This window comes from Sitophilus oryzae, unplaced genomic scaffold (genome assembly GCF_002938485.1).
Source record: "Sitophilus oryzae breed Bouriz unplaced genomic scaffold, Soryzae_2.0 scaffold_85_pilon_pilon, whole genome shotgun sequence".
Lineage (NCBI taxonomy): Eukaryota > Metazoa > Arthropoda > Insecta > Coleoptera > Curculionidae > Sitophilus > Sitophilus oryzae.
The window spans coordinates 2,329,862-2,350,696 of NW_022147483.1; the positions used below are offsets into that span (position 1 = coordinate 2,329,862).

At 32.5% G+C, this 20,835-nt stretch overlaps 1 protein-coding gene across 1 annotated transcript in view; it reads left to right on the top strand.

Moving 5' to 3' along the window:
• LOC115890221 (protein BTG3-like) overlaps positions 1–20,835 on the top strand; it is a 58,529-nt gene that overhangs the window by 35,898 nt on the left and 1,796 nt on the right. Inside the window, exons 3-4 of the mRNA XM_030910395.1 lie at positions 5,030–5,218; positions 20,062–20,449. Coding sequence (XP_030766255.1) covers positions 5,030–5,218; positions 20,062–20,449 — 577 coding nt within the window. The remainder of the gene's footprint in view (positions 1–5,029; positions 5,219–20,061; positions 20,450–20,835) is intronic.

The following is a 20,835-nucleotide window of genomic DNA, read 5'->3' on the forward strand; positions in this document are numbered from 1 at the left end:
ATAAGTGCCACATCTGTAAGTTAATCTGTGACTACAATATTTAATTTAATTATTGAATTGGTATTGTTTTGAACGGATTTAATAACATGTACACCATTGGCGATGTCTCTTACTGTTAATATTCTCACTGAGAAAGTTTATAAAATACCTTTAAGTAAAATCTCTTCGGATCTGCGGTAAAATACCTTTATTCTTATTAAATAATTTCAATAATCTATGTTTTTATTTATGACAACCACCTAATAACCTAACTTTAACGTCAACTTGACAATCCTGAAAAATATTATTGTTAACAAAAGAGTAAATCAATTTCTGAATTCGCTAACGCCAACTTATTTTTCATTAAAAAAAAATTACCAATTTTTGTAACTAGGTCGGCCATACTGAGGAACTTTTAAAAGAATAGTACTATACAAACAGAATTATTAGTATATAACCGACACAAATAAAAATAAAGCATGTCAGTCATATACCACATGTCGATAAATATCAAGTCGTGATATCAGAAAAAAACTTCAACACGAAACAATATTGATTTCCCTATATTTATTGCTGTGTATTTCTATAGAACAGGAAGGCTTAAAATCCTTGGGTATAAATAGGAACTGTCGTTTCCTTATGTATAACACCGCCAACAGTACCAATGATGCTAGAAACAGCAAGAAAAATGAAAATGTAGAAGGCTTGATACGTAATTAATGAAGTTCTGGTTAATAAAGGCGTTTATGTTTATAATTTCTTTCTTCCTGATGAGTCAGTATACGGTTAACTGTTTTGCAATTAGAAAAAAAGCGCTGTTGCAATATAATTACTCAAATTGTTAAGATAGGAATACAGCTAAATGCCAGCATTGTTCAATCCTTGAAAGTTGATTGACTAAAAGAGTTACCATAATGTCAAGTTACAAAAAAATGTGACAATAATTGTATCACAGAGTTATTTGACATCATTACACAGAGATTAAAAAATATCTTTTTTTGATCAAGAGTATACCACTGTTAGCTACCTGGTGGCTATTAACTGTAGTACTAATAATAATAATAATAATTTTACCTTGACTTAAGTTACTTGTTTACTGCGTGCCGTATTTAAAGTAATTAATTTAATTTAGTCAATTTCTCTACGGTTAAATTTAATTTTAGATAATATAATAAAATTTAATGAGGTGGAATCAGAAAAACAACAAAGGTTATTTATTCTATTAAAATGTAGATTAGACTAGATCCTTTCAGTGTATGCTTTGAAACGCTTAAAACAATTATTTTTAGTTATTATCTCGAAATCAAGTACGCCGGCAATTTTATTCTATATACAGGGTAGCCCAAAAAGTTATATATAAGATATACTGTAACTATAATTTTTTTATTGAATTTTATAGTTTTTATTTCTTACTGAATTAGTATAGGTAAGCTTATAACTTCATAGCAGATATTTTATGTATTTTTTTACGTATGGGGCTGTGTATTAAATACAATTTTAGAATTTTAACATACCGAATGTTTTATTTATGGCTTTTTATGGACGTCAGAGACACTTTGAATTCCTTTGCGGTGGCCGTCAGTCATTTACCTCGATTATAGATGCAGTGTGTCCGATGAATTGCCAGTGGATTGTTCCTTATAAGGCCGTTTCTGTTCGGTATTTTTCTATTACACATTCACATTGATTACTCAGCCTTAGAAGAATCTTTTAATACCATAAAACGACTCAATGGTCAGGTGGTATAATTGAAAAATTAATGTATCTTTTTAACAGATTTACGATTGAAAAAGAGAAAAACATCAAAAGTTGTAGTCATTTTCGGTGAAACAGGAAGGGACTAATAACAATGGAATACGTCAATTAATCTTTGATTTATGTCATATACTAACGTATCATAGTTTCATAGTTGTCGATTTTCGAAAGAAATCAGTACATGTATATTATTTCGTATACTTTTCATTTTATTGATTTTATGGAAAGCACTGTACATTAAAATGTTGTATCCTATGTTATAGGGCTTGTTTCTCTCCACAATTTCCTGTCTCACAATGTACCGTTTGTGTCCAGGAAGGGTTCATAGTTTCATAGTTGTCGATTTTCGAAAGAAATCAGTACATGTATATTATATTCTCATATACTAACGTATCTCGTTTTTTTATCTGAAAAATTAAAAAAGTTATACTTAGGGGTGAGCCACTTTTGAGAAACACCCGGTATACTTATCAAAAAAAAAGAAACAAAAAAAAATAATTTCTTTAGGGATTAAAATCCATAAAAAAAACTCGGTTTATCTCAAGTTACTATGTATGTTATCCGTCAATATTTAACACCAATCCGCTTGCTATTTCTTGGAAATTCTTTATTATTACACAAATACAACGACAATCGTATGTATCGGGTATAGAAATCTCGTCGTTTCCATTGTTTAATTACAAAACAATATCCAAGAAGTCGCGGCTTTCTGTCTAAGCAAACAGAAATTTTTCACCTTGCGACGGGTAAGTGAACTCTCTCTGTATATTTCTACATACGCATGCACTTAATGCTATATGAATACAAAACAATATGAAGCTTTGTATACAGAAAAAAAAAGAAACTATGGAATCGAAGGATTTTTTTAACTCAGAAAAATAGTATAAAAATACCAATATTTATACTTTAACTGATTACTTGTATCAATAAACCGATCCAAAGATTAAAAATTGTATTTATAATTAGCCATGTCAAAAAAATACTCCCTTATCTCTACTTATTACGACACAAACATTATTTGTTCAACAATTAAACAATGTGCAGCATCTGATATACAGGGTGGTCCGAACTGTATTCTGGAAACTTCGGCAGCATATTCTACAGATAAAAATAAGTAAAAAAAGTTCGTATAAATGTATGCCCAAAAATGCTTAGTTTCGGAGATACAGGGTGTAGAAGTTCCATTTTTATTTCGATTTTTTCCAAATAATTTCTGAAGTAACGTCAATATTTGTATGAAAATTGGTGTTTGGGAGTTTTGTGACACGAGAAATTTGATTTTGATGTCAAAATTACTCCTATTTTTAGGGGGCGGCACCTACATGTGTTTTAACTATTTAGAAGAGTAATATCTTTTCGTCCGTACCTGTATAAAAGCACTGACTAAAAAATATACATTTCCATGACTTTTTATGTAAAAAATATCTCTTGGTAAAAATCGCTACGAGCAACCGTTCTCAAGATATTTAGAATGGAAATAGTCGATAAATCTCATTATTGACAAAAATAAGTACACGTGTTGAGTATAGTTATTTGACTGATATAATAAATTTTAATTTTTTTAAATCAATCATAAGTTTTTCTGCGAAAAAATAATGATTAAACAGTTTCTGTTGAACTTTTGACACAAAAAAATTTCAAATTTATGATTTCAGTCTAATAACTATTTAGTCAACACGTTTAATTTATGTCAATGATGACAGGTATTGATAATTTCGATTCCAAATATCTCGACAACCATTATTCGTAGCGATTTTTACCAAGAGACCTTTTTTATGTAAAAAATGTCGTAAATGTATATTTTTTTGCTCAGTACTTTTATACAGGTACCGACGAAAAATTATTAATCTTCAAAACAGTTAAAACACATGTAGGTGGCGCCACCTACAAATGGGAGTCATATTGACATCGAAATAAAATTTCTCGTGTCAAAAAACACCCATCCACCAATTTTCATCCAAATATTAACCTTACTTCAGAAATTATTTCGAAAAAATCGAAATAAAAATGAAACTTCTACACCCTGTATCTCCGAAACTAAGCATTTAAGGACATACATTTATACGAACTTTTTTGCTTATTTTTAATTGCAGAACATGCTGCCGAAGTTTCCGGAATACAGTTCGGACCACCCTGTATATGAATGATCTAAAAAAATATTATAAAAACGGATAATTTTATTGAATGATTACATTCCACAAAATTCCATTTAAAAGATTGACTTAATATTTAAACTTTCATCAAAGAGAAGTATCCTCGTTCGGGAAGGGAAAGGAAGGGAAGGGAGTGGTCGGGAAGGGAAGAGAAGAGAAGAGAAGTGAAGTATCCTCGTTCCATTTGAAAACATTGTGATATGATTAAAAATACGATTTAGGCATCTTTTAACCGGCCAGGACAAGACACGAAAAACATTAGACGATCAAATCTATTTTTCCAAGGCTTCTTGATTAAAAATTAGTGATATAAAACTTAGTAGAATAAACCTGCCTTTTTAAAAAAACTGGAAAACCAGTTTTTGGTTTCTTTGGAGCCACTTATTACTGTTTCATTTCGGGTGCGTGGATGTATCTATGTTAAGAAAAGAATATAAGAAAGCCATTCATAAGTGTCCATCTTTCGAAAATCGTGAATTTATACAAGATAAAATACCATTTTAACGAAAAGAAAAAACGACCGAAAATATTAATTCACGAGCGATGAAATCGCGAGTGAATTAATTTCGGGAGACGATAATGCAATTTTATTGTCGTGTACAAAACAATATTTTTTTCCATAGCGAGTTACGTTTTAAAAAATATTCAGAAATTATTATTTCAAGGAATTTATTACGAGTAGAAAAAATATTGTGCTGGATTGGCGTTGTTTTCTATGTAATTTGACAAATAAACAAAGCTGTCTCTTTAGTTGTCAGTTTTGAGTCAATATTTTTTAATTCTCTTTCGTGTCGATTGCTGATTGAATTGGAACCAGAAATGGCTCAAAACGAAATAAGTAAGTTACCAACAGATATTTAGGCTGAGGCGACAATCGCCATTTCCAAACTAATCCCGAATAACTTATGAAAAGGAATACAAAAATTTTCAAAAATGGAAGCAATTAAAAAACGTGCGAGAAGATATAAAGTTTTTAACCTATCATCGCTGTTAAAGTATCATTTAATCTACCCTTGCGGTTAAACTACTATTTTATCTACTATTTTTGACAGATATAAGGCAATTTGAACAGTTGCTATGGAAAAAATGAATTTATTTATATACAATTTAATAAATTTTAATGTTTGTCTTTGTTGTTGCAGGTTCGAGAAGCACTGGTTCCCCGACTTGCCCAGCAAGGGCCAGGGTTACCGCTGCATCCGCGTGAACGGGCTCAACCCCGTCGATCTCACCCTGAAGCTGGCGGCCAGCAAATGCGGCCTCCGCTACCACGACCTCAAGTTGCCCACGGAACTGACCGTCTGGGTGGACCCCAACGAAGTATGCTATAGGTCAGTAAACATAAACCAAAATGTAGAACACACTTAAGTTTTTCTTGAAGCGAGTCCAGGCAGGCTGTGAGGATTTTGTTTAAATGCGATTACCCCACCCGTGGAGAGAGATTATTGTTTTTCTTCTATACAGGAGGGTGAATCTTAAATAAGTGCAAATATTTTCAGGGCTGGTAGATATCGATAAAAGAAACATATTTTCTCTTTACCGTTTTTCAAATTAGGCCAAAATAACCGAGTAATTTTACTTTGAAAACTTCCAAAAAAAAATTTGCTTAAATTTTGAGAACCGCTGGATCTTTCCTGGGTTTTCTATTTTGTAAATTTAATCTACAAACCTATGTTGTCATATTATCAAGAAATTATATGTTTTAACTAAAAATATTTCCAAAAAAATTCTAAATTTTCAATTTTTTTTTCACGAAAAAAACTCATAACCGTGTTTCTGGGGTCGAAATATATTACCCCAAAAAATATTTGCACTTATTTAAGACTTACCCTGTATTGTTACGTTTTGTTTTAACTATACAGGGTGTTTCAAGAAACATGTGCCATCTCTCGTGAGATTCCTCACGTAAAAATAATATTTATTTTTCATATCAACATAGGTCCGATTCTGCTTTGTTTCATAGCTACTGGGTGTTAAATGTTAATATTTTTTCGATTCATTATAATCTTCTTCCAAGTACTTTTAGCGTTTCGAATGAACTTTTGAGGGTGAAAGTTACTATAAATGCGACAAATTTTAAAGCTAAAAAATGTCGACATTCACCAGGGACGTGCATATGGGTTATCACTGGAATATTTTTCTTAAAAAATACATGGACACCACTGACTTTTTTCTTCGTGTTAGTAAAAGTGTGTAGACTGTTTAAAGCCGATTAAAAGTTGACTCTTTATTTTTTTTTCGATTTCGATCTCTTTGAGGAGATAAACGCATTTTTTTTAATTTGCCTTAATCCAAGTCTACGAAAAACCTTAAAAAAATAATATCTTTAACTGTTCAAAGTGTTAAATAAGTACTCATTGATTACTCATCAAAAATTATGAAGTTATGAAGTGCCGCCGGAATGTCTGAGAATATATTGATGAGCTAAATGGAAATTTAAACAATAAATACAATTTTTTAGTAAAATTCTTAAGACTAGTTTTTTTTTATAATATTAATACAAGTAGTTTTTATGAAAGGCACGTTTAATATTGTACGGCTTGGAGAATAGAGACAATATAGACACTTTATTATTAATAATAATAATAATAATTCCGTTTACTTTGCTGTTGGACTATGCGTAATGTTTAAGATAACATTCCTACTATATTTAGTAGGTTATTGCAAACATAACGATGGGAATATCGACGTACAGAACTACGCAGTTAGATTAAGTGCAAAAACACGACAATTAATTTCCAAACAATGCGTCGATAACAGCTTTACGAGTTTACAGAGCCGCACTCGTACTGTTTTAGCGCTAATTTTCAACTTTGATACATGGGAGATTCTGTAGTAACTGTGAGATTTTGTGTCCTGTATTATTTGCTCTTTTTTAGCGTTCCTTACCCAAAAGGTAAAAACGGGAACCCTATTACTAAGCCTTCGCTATCCGTCCGTCCATCCGTCCGTCTGTCACAAAGGTCTATCTTATGAACCGTTATAGCTAGACAGTTGAAATTTTTACAGATAATGTAACTATGTTGCCGCTATAAGAACAAATACTAAAAACAGAATTAAATAAATGTTTATAAATAAAAAGGTACTTTCACTAAACAAAAAAACCGCATGGGCGTGTTTCTGGGGGACTATACTATCAGTTAAAACGAACTATACTACTAGCTAAAATACGTGCATTTATTTCTGGGACACCCTGTATATTTTTTTAATAAATAAGTACCTAGCATCTAACATTTTTCTGTTTACATCTGATTGGTATATTTTGGATACCTTGGTTTTGTGTATACAGTAATCTTTGTCTACTTATGGTATTTTTTTGATGAATAACCCATATAATGAAAAATCCGAGGGAAAATCAGAAATAATACAGATAAATACATAGAACGTAAAATCCAGATGTTCAGTTAGTTTTTTTTTGGTTTTTTTGTTATTTTCTCAAGTTGTTTTGCAGGAAACGGCTCATCTCGGTTACAACGAGGGATCTACTTTATCTGCAATAGGTTATTAAGTTTTTGATACGATAGGATTGGATATCACGTGCTTTAGATATGTGTCCAAAATAAATATTTGAACGCATTTTTGACGTTTAGATTACACAGACGTCTCGTATTTGCTTTTATGCCGTTTTTTTAATAACAAAAATTAATTACTTAAATTTTTTTTCTTATCAAAAGTAATTTTGAGTGTAGAGGGTGTCCCAATATTTTGCGGACATTTAAAAAGAACTACAATACTCCGTGTCGAATGAGGTGAATAACCCTGTAGAATATATTTTTAGAAATTTCGTAACAAGGCAATTAAAATAAAAAAAAAATATTTAGTGTGTCCCATTTAAAAAGGGCTTATTTTTTGGTATTTATTATAATTTTGCTAATATCTTCGGTTTGACAGAAGATATCAAGATGCGGTTTTCGCTGACTTTTTAAGCTTTTACTACTCTTTACTATCAGCTAAAATTACATATACTATTGCATTTAATTTTTTGGAGAAAACGCGCAATGTTTGTTAAATTGTAAGACAACGCCCCCTAGAGTCTACGTTCAAAAGCTTATTATTATTGTTTATATGGTACAATATAGAGTAAGAAACTCTCTTTTAAACGAGTCTTCGCTTGTTGGATTCCGATCATCCAGTCCAGAGTTATTAATATTCAAATAAAAACAGATCTAACCTTCCCCCACCACTTTATTTTGGTAGATATGGTAAAATGGCTCTAACAAAAAATATTCAAAATTTACTGAAGATTATGAATGTATACCTTATCTAGACAAAATTGTGTAAAAACTCCATTTTCTTATTTTTTGTTGTAGTTGCGCCCCCTAGCGGTCGTTCTACAAACTTGAAAATAATTTCCACCATTTCCCAAAGCCTCTTTAGTTATAAATATTTTTTTCCGCAGCCCCTACGGCTAATACTTTCCGAGATACAGCCGAGAGCTATTCTTAGTGGGATACCCTGTACAAAGACAATGATAGGCCATTGATAAATAGCTATATGGAGGGTGCAGTCTCAAAGTTGCTAGACTTTTTGAAAAGAATAACACTGGTGAATCTAACATAAAGATTAAAAGAGCCACCCAAAGCCACCTTAAAAATATAATCTAATCTCATAAATATGTAAATTTTATAAGGAATATTAATCATTTAGTTTATAGTAAAATCTATAGTATCATCCTTTGATTTTATAATGTACTAGCCTTGATAGAAATGGTTATAAGCTATAAACAATTATTATGCACTACGTCAATAATTGTTAATAAATAAAAACTGCCAGCTAAGACTTGATTATCGAAATATATGCTTCCCACGTTAAAATAAAAGATTTTGTATTACACACAATAAAAATCGAATTTCGATAAACGAATCAAAAGCTGAGTTGCATAAAAATACCGCCACTTTATAGATATAACAAATTTGTGCAGATTACGATTTCTGAATAATAAAAGTTTACTCGTGACAGCGTTATCATTTTAAGACAAAAAAAAAATAAGACTTGCGTAGGAAATGCAATGGCGTAAAATATGTTTATCTGCTTTGGAGAGGAATAACGAAATTATTTGTATAAAATAAGTTCGCATATAGACATTTTTTTTTTGGATCTTCAAAGCTCGGCACTTATTTAAGGAGCGCCCCGTATACTTTACGTTAATAATACCCTTGTATATATATATTTTTAAAGTAGATCAACCTAAGACGTTTATGGACTAAGACTACTAGATGGCAGGACATGTTTACTTCTGGGTACAGTCGACCGAACCTTCCTCATCCAGCCTATGTTGTCACGTCTTTAATATTATCAATATTTTTTTTCTTGTTATACACATATATTGAGATATTAATACTACAGTTTAATAAAGTAGGTTTTAATATTCCATAGATGTATTAAATACTCCTTATACTACTAAATTATAAGTCGGATACTGTTTAATAAGGATAAGTTCTTTACAATATGACAACACCGATTAGAGGCGAGGGAGCCTATTCATTCATTTATTACCTTGTAGTACGTGTCGCACGTGTGCGGTAAAGCTTTGTTGCCGCTATCTCCCCGGCTGTATTAACGCATTTTCTTAGCTTGTAGTCCTTAAGTGTTTATTTTACTGACTTTTCTGTTCAAAAACTATAAAATATGGTTCGCCAGTGCCAAATTTTGTAAGAAATTTGACTTAAATAATCCATTTAAGTCTTGAAACGACTTTTTGACCGGTAGGCAACTCTCAATTTACCCATTGGGAGTCAGTGGCGTTGTTGTAGAAAGGCGCTTATTTAGATAATATTTTAGTAAAATGTAAAATCTGAATTTTTTCTCTTATATTACATTATTTACTTACTTACATTGTAACAAAATCATAATTATAACCCTGTTAATAATTAATAATGTTTTTATTAAAAATATATTCCGGTTTATTCTAAAATTATCTTCAGAATCTAAAATAACATACAAGAATTTTAATATGATATTACATTATGAGACAATATTTTTTAATATACCGGGTCGTCTCAAAAGTGGTTCACCGCTATAACTTTTTTATTTTTTCAGATAAAAAAACAGATTTGTATGTTAGTAGGTATATGACATAAATTAGGATTTATTGACGTATTCAATTGTTTTTGGTCTCTTTCTGTTTCACCGAAATGATTACATCTTTTGATTTTTAAAGGCACCCTCGGTATATTTCTACTTTATTCGATAGAAAATGATAATAGAATTCTGAATAGAATGACATATCATATGTCAACTTTTGACATTGTCGCTTAAAAACAAATCGTATTATAAATTTCAATCCAGGGTGCCATGGTGTTGTTAAAAACACTAAGTTTTAATCAAGGAGCCTTGGAAAAATAGTTTTGATCGTCTAATGGGTTTCGTGTCTTGTCTAGGCCGATTAAAAGATGTACAAATCATATTTTTAATCATACATATGTCAATTTTTTCAAATGGAACAAGGGTGACTCGTTAGCATATTTGGAAAAAGCATTTTTTTATGAATATATTGATACCACACACTTGGTATTTCGAGTCAAATTGTCGTTATGAACCACGTGTTACAATTACAATTAAACCATATGCGAAAGTGTCAAAAGTTGACATATGATATGTCATTCTATTCAGAGTGTCATTTTCTATCAAATAAAGTAGAAATATACCGAGGGTGCCGTTTAAAAATTAAAAGTTATAGTCATTTCCGGTGAAACAGAAAGTGACCAAAAACAATTGAATGCGTCAATCAATCCTAATTTATGTCATATACTAACATACTAAATCTTGTTTTTTTATTTGAAAATATAAAAAAATTATGGGGTTGAGCCACTTTTGGGACGCACCCGGTATAATAAAGACAGTACCGAGTTAAATAAATGTAGTTTTCATTTTATCCCCTTCCTATCACCTTCCTTGCTTTAATGGAACAGATTTATGTTTTCTCTATTTTACATAATAAGACATCACTTAACCAGAAAAAAAATTACAACAATCATATTTTTTTTTCTCTCTCTGTCGCCGATTCTATTATATCTGTGGAATAGATCCTGTTTTCATTAATATTAGGGGTTGTAAATGTTTGACTAAATTAATAATTTATTATTAATTTCAAAAATTACGTAATTTCGATTATACAATTTCTTCTAGAATGTGTATTTTACTATTTTTATCCTTTTTGGACTCTAAGACGTTTTTTCTAAACTTTTATTTAAAAAACCTGTCCTAAATCTTAATAAAATATAAAAAAGTTTAAATACGATATATTTTTAATTTAATTATAGCTTCATTAAAATAAAAATTACCCGGCTATGGGACGGAGAGTTCAGGTGTACTTGAGAAACCAAAGACAGTGTTGTGTTTCTGGCAGAGTCGTCAGGGAACGACCGTTTATGGACTAAGACTACTAGATGGCAGGACCGGTTTCCCTACAGAAAAATATTTTTGTTGCTCTGAATTTTGAAGCTACCAACAAAAACAGAAAAATAAAAATCCATAATTTTCGGACCGTGCCAATTGGTTACTAATCGACCAGATACTTTGTATCTATTAGATATGCTATAAAACCTGGTAATTATACAATTCGACCATTGTAAATACCCGACAAATTCCGCAAGGCCGACAAGGCCTATGCTTTTCACTGATAAGAAAAAAATGTTTATTTAGATCCTTTTCGAGACATTTTTCTTTCTGAATGCACATTTTTAAAGTATTTTATATTCTTTGTCCGCTTGATCTATTATACTGGTCGCACGTATCGAAGTTCTGTTTCTTCTAGTTCTAAAAAATGTTCTTATTTCTTTATAGTTGTAGTGGTTGTAGTGTAAAATTAGATTAATTTTATTAAGTTTAATTATAATGTTTAGTGTAGAATACCAGAAATAGTTTAGTAGTGTTTTTATAGTTTATTTATTTTGTAGTTAAGTAGTAGGTGAAGGGATAATTTGGTTATTTTTTCGTTTTGTTTGGTTAATTAGTAGGTTTATAATTTTTTCAGTGTAAAATACAAGAAGTAGTTGTGTAGTGTTTTTATAAGAGATTATATTCGTTTATTTTGTAGATGAGTAGTAGGTGAAGGTATTTGGGTATTTTTTCTTTTTGTTTTTCTTCTAATTGTAGTAATTCTATTAAGTATTGTGATAGATACGCTATATATTCCTTCAACTTCGTTGAAAAGTGCGTTATCATAATAATAATTTTGGTTTTCTGGTAGTAGAATATACGAAAAAAAAAATCTGCGTCATCTTGTATGGGAAATATCATCGATCGTCATTTCATACGCCGTTTTTATTCGATCATATGGTATTTTAGACAAAAAGTTTTCAGATAAAAGTTGTAGATAATCACATACCTAATGAGTTTGTGTTTTCTGTTTTTTTTTCTAAAGCCTGTCATTTTTGACATATGACACAAACATTATGTTTTTTTTAAATGGAAATCTTAGTTGGCCATGACTTCATAAAAAGCGCCATTCTTTAAGCTTTTCAGCGATATAGGTATAATATGTTTTTTTTTTCGAAAAATTAGAAGTTATAGCCAATTCTTTTCTTTCTTGGCTAATTCCCATACCAATAATACCATGCCAATTAGTTGGCATCAAAAATGTAAAAAGTTTTATGTTTTCAAAAAAAATATCGTAAAATTCGTAAAGCACTCAATTTAGAATAAAATAATCTAAGAATGAAATGATTCTTTTATAAACCTGCATTAAATCAAATTAAAATAGGTATGTAACTTTTTTTAAATATTAATTAATAGCAATTAGCATTATCATAAATTATTATAAATAATGTACCAACATATCGAAATAATAATTTCTTTGTTAATACGGTTTAGAATTCTTAAAATAACAGGCAAAAATAATCCACAATTTACGATAAAATAAAAGTTTTGTTTAAATTTCTTAATCAGCTGATCACTATTAAAGTTCGCAGAAACCCGGGGCTATATTATTACATTACTCTGAGGAAAATAACGAAAATAATCGATATTTTTGACTCCGCCCCGAAAGGTTCACGATTTGTCCTCCAGTTGGCAGCACATTTTGTCTAGTCGGTTGAACAACTTTAAGAATATATAAACAAGGATAATACATACAATATACACTAACCTAACCTAAAAGGAGGGTAAATGGAACGAACAGTGGAGAGAGCCGGAGTGAAAAAAAATAAACAACAAATCGACCAACATTTTACAGATTAAATCTTGTAGGAGTGACATTCAATTTCTCTTTGAAAGTACCATTGGAGCGATACGAGTACTACGCGTTTCACGTCTCAATACCGTTAAATTAAATGAATATTCTTTATTCATTTAGTTCGCTTATTCACACGAATATAGGCTAACCCAATTTTTAAAGAAAATCTTTGGGTACTCATAGGAAATACTAAAATATAATAATTTAATATGAAGATACAGGGTAATTCCATTTTCTGTGCAGTTTATTTTTTATGGTTAAATTAAGTTTATAAATTATGGTTAAATTAAATTAAATAAAGTAATACTCTTTTCAATTAGCTTGATTTATGTTAAAGTTTAAGTATAAATAATCCATTTTTTACCTTATTTATAAAAATAAGTATAGAGCATATTGTATTTTTAGGAAGCTCATAACAAGTTTGGGTCATATTAAAGGATGACAGCTCCCAGGGAAAATTTAGTTACGCCACTGAATTCTACGTGTATAACAACTATGGGACTCACCTTTTTAATTCCAAATTCGCCTTCTTCTATTTCCAGAACTAAGAGGGCTCCGACAAATCTCTGTGTAGCATCTTTAGTTTCATAAAAACGTAGCATAGTGATATGCATTTTGTATATCTACCATAAAAACATAGTATAGTGATATGCATTTTTGTATATCTACTCATAAACGAGAAACCCCATACAACACAGAAAATGGATGTCCCTCTAGAGGTGAATAATTGTTTTCTCATTTTGATTGTATAATTTAGAAATAATATGGAATTTTTTTACTAAATTGTATTGACATTATACTCAACAGGGGCTTGGAACACCCTCAAAAAGGAAATACCACTCCTGCAACTCCCAGTGGACGATATGCCAAGAACGTACAACTTTGACAAACATGTCAATGTAGTATTGAGCAATAAGAAGGATTGGAAGAGCGAAACGCTTGCCTAGGGGCAGTTAAAAGCATGACCATACCATAACTTTGGTATACTGATGCTTTCAAAACCAATACGGAACAGGGATCGGAGCAGCTGGCCGAGAGCTAACAATTACCCGGAACCAATGGGCACTTACCTAATAGTATCCTACAGGCAGAAATCTACGCCATCGAGACATGCATTACAACTTATCGCCAGATAGGGAACTATCGGAAACAAAGAAATAGCCATCTTATCTGGATAAGTGAAAGCAGCGTTAAATGTAATAAACAGAAGAAAAACAACAACAAAACACAAACATAGTAATTAATCAAAAATTAATTTACACCACATTAAATTACACAACCCGTTAAACCATTATGGCAGCTACACTTTCGGTTTTATTTAAATATTGTGAAAATAAATAAATAAATAAATAGGTATGTAAAGGTGCGTATTCATTATCCGCACGAACGAACCGTTCTTGCTTTCCAAGCTTGTAAACCAACTCAAGGCGGAACTCAAGAACTTGGAAGACCTTATCCGCAACCTGGAATGGAAATCTTGGAATGGTCTAAGACACTCGAAGAAGTTTCTGACGGCTTATGATCAAGAAAAATCACAGATCTTCCTCCTGTCTGAGTAAGAACAATCTTCGGATTGTCACGGGTTTTTAAACAGGACACTCGTCTCCTCAATGAACAAATTTCAGTAGATTGGAAACTAAGAAGAAACGGCGAATGCAGATTCTGTGGGGAAGATGGTGAAACACCAGTACACCTCATCACTGAGTGCGCCGAGACGAAATAACCATTCGTACGAACGAACGAACGAATGTACGCTAGTGGTAGCGGACGGGGACCGCACGATAGGACCGCACGAGAAGACCGGAGGCATTTGCTGGCGAACGCCTTTTGATGTACCGACTCGAAACGGATGGTCGAGCGAACGAACGGGGGAACGGCTGACATCTGTTCGGTCCAAATATAACCGCACTTTCATTCGTTCGTTCGTTCGTTCTGGATAATGAATACGCATAAACGAGAAACCTCATAAAACACGAAAATGGGATGCCCTGTACAGAGGTGAATAATTGTATTCTTATTTTGATTGTATAATTTAGAAATAATATGGAATTTTTTTACTAAATTGTATTGACATTATACCCAACAGTCCATTTCTGTTATCGTGTAATAAACAGAAGAAAAAAACAACAAAACACAAACATAATACTTAATTAAAAATTAATTTACACCACATTAAATTACACAACCCGTTAAACCATTATGGCAGCTACGTTTTTCGGTTTTATTTAAATATTGTGAAAATAAATAAAAAAATAAATAGGTATATGTAATGTTGTTTAAATTGACATGAATATTGTAACCAATACTACTTTAACCTTTCGCATGCTTTATCGGCTTAGAAATATTAATATTCATACATGTTAAAACTGGTAAATGTGCGCTAATTTAAGCTAGTGAATTATTTCGTATCCAATTGACTGGTTTAATTAAATACGACCTCAGAGAAATAAGTAAGCATAGAGGATCCGTCGCCGCGTATAAATAACACTGTGGTTTTAGGTTAACTTCTACATTATTTCATTGAACGTGAAATGGTTGCAATGTGATGAAAATTCTCAGAGAAATAAAGCAAATAGAACAATTTTGCTTTACAGTGTGTCCCAAATTCATGTTTTTTACAGGGTTTCTCGTTTATGACTAAAATCATGTGCACTCCTCACATGTCTTTAGCTTCTAACGTTACAAGGTTTATACCGGGTGTTGCATCGTCGGACGGGACATAGGAAATCCCATGTAAATTTTAATGGGGTCAATTATTGACTTCTCTAATTATTTTAGAGAATAATTCTATTTAGGTTTATTGAAGAGCACTAAAAGCCACATTCAAAAGAATAACTTTAGATATTTTTGATTAGCCCGTTTACGAGTTATCGCCGATTTCTTTTTAAATATTTCTCCTTTCTTATGGCCCTGTATTTACTTATGAGCACCAGTCAAGGTAAAAGATAACTGTCAAATGAAGTTGTCATTTCAGAAATTTACATATTTAGTGCTTTATTATTATTGAAAACTCATTCCTACATCGGAAATCTTAAAGATGTATTTATAAATACAAATTAATATGAATTAAAGTAAAATAAAGAAGTCAATTACAAGGTTAATTATAGTATTATTACAATATTCAATAACTTATTAATTTAGGTACTATTAAATTGTTAGAACTTTAGGATTTAAGAAGATGTTCAAATATTCCTCCATCGACTGCTAGACAATAACCCAGGCGATCATAAAATTCACTTCTTACATTCGCTAGTTGGTAAACTGAAATTCTATTGCATTTCGGCAGAAATAGCATTTTTAACTCGTCTAGATTTGGGTATTTTTTATCCTTGTATATCCTGTTTTTAAATGGCCCCAGAGAAAGAAATCATTTGGCGAAATATCAGGATACCTTGCTGGCTAATTTACTGTATCATTTAGGCCAATAACGTTTCCGTTAAAACTATTGTCTAAATATTCCCACACAGCCAGGGTACTATGTGTCGGGCAGCCATCCATTTGGTACCAAACTTCCTGATTTTCACTAGCGGCATCATGTAAAGCAGGTAGAATATGATTTTCGAGTTGTTCCAAATAATATTGTGCATTTAAATTTCGCTTAAGAAATAATGGCTCGATAATATTGTGTCCGAATATCCCTGCCCAAACATTTACTTTCTGTGGATATTGCGTCCTTGTTTCGACAAACCTGTTCCAATATCGATAATTTTGAACATTGGGTTCATTATTTAAGGTAAACGTGTATTCGTCAGTGAAACATCAGAACAAAACGCCTGCCGCCGTATTTCGTCCCCATCTCGTAGCTCTTGATGCTTTTTATATTTGAAGGAATAGTATTTATGTCGTTTCAAAATTCGAAACGCTGCAGTGTGATCCATTCCTATTTCATCCTCAAATTTCCTTGTGCTGATCTTTCCATCGTTCTCTTCCACGCACAATAAAACTTCCAAGTCGGTATCATTTCTTGCATCTCCTCTTTGTTCCTGCCTTGCTTCACATCTGCAGTTATTTATTAGGGTACCTTTTTTGTCTCAAATCTCTGGATATTCCTTGCGATTGTAGATTTTCCAGGTATCGGTCTATTCGGATACAGAGCAGCAAACATGTCCGACACCTTTTGATAACTATTTCCTTGATAATACTATTTAATCATCAATACTTTTTCTTCGGTAGTGTAATTCATGGCTAATATTTTCGATGTAGGTATGAGTTTTTAATAATAATAATAAAGGACTAAATAGATAAATTTCTGAAATGACAACTTCATTTGACAGTTATCTTTTACCTTGACTGGTGCTCATAAGTAAATACAGGGCCATAAGAAATGAGAAATATTTAAAAAGAAATCGGCGATAACTCGTAAACCGGCTAATCAAAAATATCTAAAGTTATTCTTTTGAATGTGAGTTTTAGTGCTCTTCAATAAACCTAAAAATTATTTTCTAAAATAATTAGGGAAGCCAATAATTGACCCTATTAAAATTTACATGGGATTTCCTATGTCCCGCTCGACGATGCAACACCCGGTATGTTGCGTCGGTTGCGTCCATATCCCTATCGTCCTATCTATCGTTATAAGGTTTATATGTTGCGTCCACAGTTTTTTTTAAGTTTGTGGTTCATTCTGCCAAGACACAAGAGCGAGAATTAATGAATATCGAAATGAAACTGTAGCGACGCCGTTGCCACAGATCGAAAACGAGGTCGCCGGCAGATCGGGATTGGGGGTTATCCGCGCGCGAATCAGCCGAGCGATGCCGCAACAATCGGCGCGACATTGTAGAAAGTCGCGATATACAGCGTGTCGAAACAAGCGAGGCCTCGATTTGCACAACGACCGACCGAAAGGATGGTAATTAGGGGCTGGATTCAGTCGGTCTCATTCAGAATTGCCGGTGCCTGATGATGTAGACTGTACGAGAGGGGGTTTAATCACCGCGATCTTACATATTTTACCTTATATCTATCAAAAATAGTAGATAAAATAGTACATTAACCGCAAGGGTAGATTAAATGATACTTTAACAGCGAGGATAGGTTAAAAACTTTATTACTTCTCGCGCGTTTTTTAATTGCTTCCATTTTTGAAAATTTTAAGTTATTAAAAATATAAAAATATTGTTTTATACACGACGATAAAATTGCATTATGGTCTCCCGAAATTAATTCACTCGCGATTTCATAGCTCCTGAATTAATCTTTTCGGTCGACGATGAAATACCATTTTATCGTCTTGTATAATAAATAACTATTTTCTACATCTATTTTTTACTTTAACGGTGTTTAATTAAGGTATATATTATATAGGTGACTGCTATTTTGTAAAACCATCAAAACAAAAACGTAAATAACTGTTATACTGTAAAATGGCCTAGAGTTTTACTAAAGTGTGTTGATTAGAACCCAATCTCTATTCCAGGATTACAAAAAAATAAATAAGTAAAAACAACATTTCGTAACCAATTTTGGTATATTTTTAGGTTTATGTTTTCTAGGAAACGCGGAAAAGTCCGAAAATAGCCGGTCGATATTTTAGGAAGTTTGTTTACCAACTCGACTTCTCTCACGTCAAACTTTCGTAATTTTTAGATAAGAAGTGTTTTTACATAAAGTTGTCTATGTGTGGCAATAGAGAAAATAGAACATAATAATTTTGTTGCCACAGAATGTTTTTTTCTTTAAAAAAATACATACAATTTTCAACCAATATAGCTTTTACCTTTGTATAGTTTTTTAGTGTCTAATGAAATTCCCAGCACAGGGTGTTCCATCAAGAATAGCTCTCGGCTGTATCTTGGAAAGTATTAGCCTAAAAGTAATTATGGTATATATTGTGAATGGTTGGGCAGTGACTTAAATAATCCTCAACCAATATAGATTTCACCTTTGTATAGTTTTTTTAGTGTCTAATGAAATTTCCAGCACAGGGTGTTCCATAAAGAATATCTCTCGGCTGTATCTTGGAAAGTATTAGCCTAAAATTAATTATGGTATATTTTGAATGGTTGGGCAGTGAATTAAATAATCCTCAACCAATATAGATTTCACCTTTGTATAGTTTTTTTAGTGTCTAATGAAATTTCCAGCACAGGGTGTTCCATAAAGAATATCTCTCGGCTGTATCTTGGAAAGTATTAGCCTAAAAGTAATTATGGTATATTTTGAATGGTTGGGCAGTGAATTAAATAATCCTCAACCAATATAGCTTTTACCTTTGTATAGTTTTTTAGTGTCTAATGAAATTCCCAGCACAGGGTGTTCCATCAAGAATAGCTCTCGGCTGTATCTTGGAAAGTATTAGCCTAAAAGTAATTATGGTATTGTCGTGATCCTGGATTGGACCACCGTCGTCACCAATCTTGTAGCCGCTGCCACCAAATAATGGTTCTGTTTATTTGCATCACCCATCTTTCTGAGAAGAATAATAATGTTGATGGTATTTTTCGTACCTTAAATTCTTTAGGCATAGCCGTAGAATAAGGGTAAAAATAATATTTTATACAATTTGTCGAATATACATATACATATAACCATATTAAATGTATGTTCACAACAGTATATTTTGTGAATGGTTGGGCAGTGAATTAAATAATCCTCAACCAATATAGATTTCACCTTTGTATAGTTTTTTAGTGTCTAATGAAATTTCCAGCACAGGGTGTTCCATCAAGAATAGCTCTTGGCTGTACCTTGGAAAGTATTAGCCTAAAAGTAATTGTGGTATATTTTAAATAGCTGGGCAGTAAATTAATCTCTGCAAGGTTTTATATCCTCAAATTTTCAATCGCTTGGATTTTCGTGTTCGAACTATGGGAATTATTCATCCCCCTGTATATCAGTGACGATATTAAAGTTGAACTGAAGTTAAAACAGGATAAGAGTTTTGGCAAATGTGCAGTTAATAATTAAATAAATATTAATATTAAAAAAATGCGTTCTTTCAAATAAATTATTACCCACCATCCTCAAACTCATATATCTGATTTTTTTTCTTTGCAGACTCGGCGAATCTGAAGGTTCGTACTGTACCCTAGCATCTTTCCCCCACTCGGACGCCTCCTCCACGACCTCCTCCGACCCGCCCTCCGCCGCGTCCACGCCACCACCTTCCTCGCCTCGCAGCCAGTCCAACTCGCCCACGCCGCCACACTCGCCCGCCGCCGCATTTTACGATAGGCCGGCCGCGCCGACGACCAATCGGCGCCACGGCCACGCCCACCGCGCGCCCAACGGCGCCTCGATGACGCAGCGGCAAGCGGGCGCGGGGACGTACCCTGGGAACGGTTACGACTACGCCACGCCCTCGGGGAAGGCCTTCAGGAATAACCAGGGAGGGTTCCACGTCGGCAACGCGGGCGGCAGGCAGAACAGGCAGTCGCCCAGAGAGGTAAGCGGAGGAGTATTTATTTTTTCTTTATTTATAGTCTGTTCAACGAGAAAATGATCTGGACCAGTAAATATGGTATTTTAAAGAAATCTGTCGACCTTTTAATTATAATTTACTCCTTTAATATATTTATTAAAAATTATAGAAAATAACGACATAACCTTCTAAATGCTGTATGATCGAATAAAAACGGCGTCAGCGATGGATATGAAATGAAAATCGCTGTCATTTTATATGTAAAATTATATGGGAAAGGTCATCGATCGTCATTTCATGGCCATCGCTGACGCCGTTTTTATTCGATCATACGGTATTACAAGGGAAACATAGTAAACATTTTAAAGCGTTCAAAACAATTAAAAAAAAACATTCTTAAATATAAGATT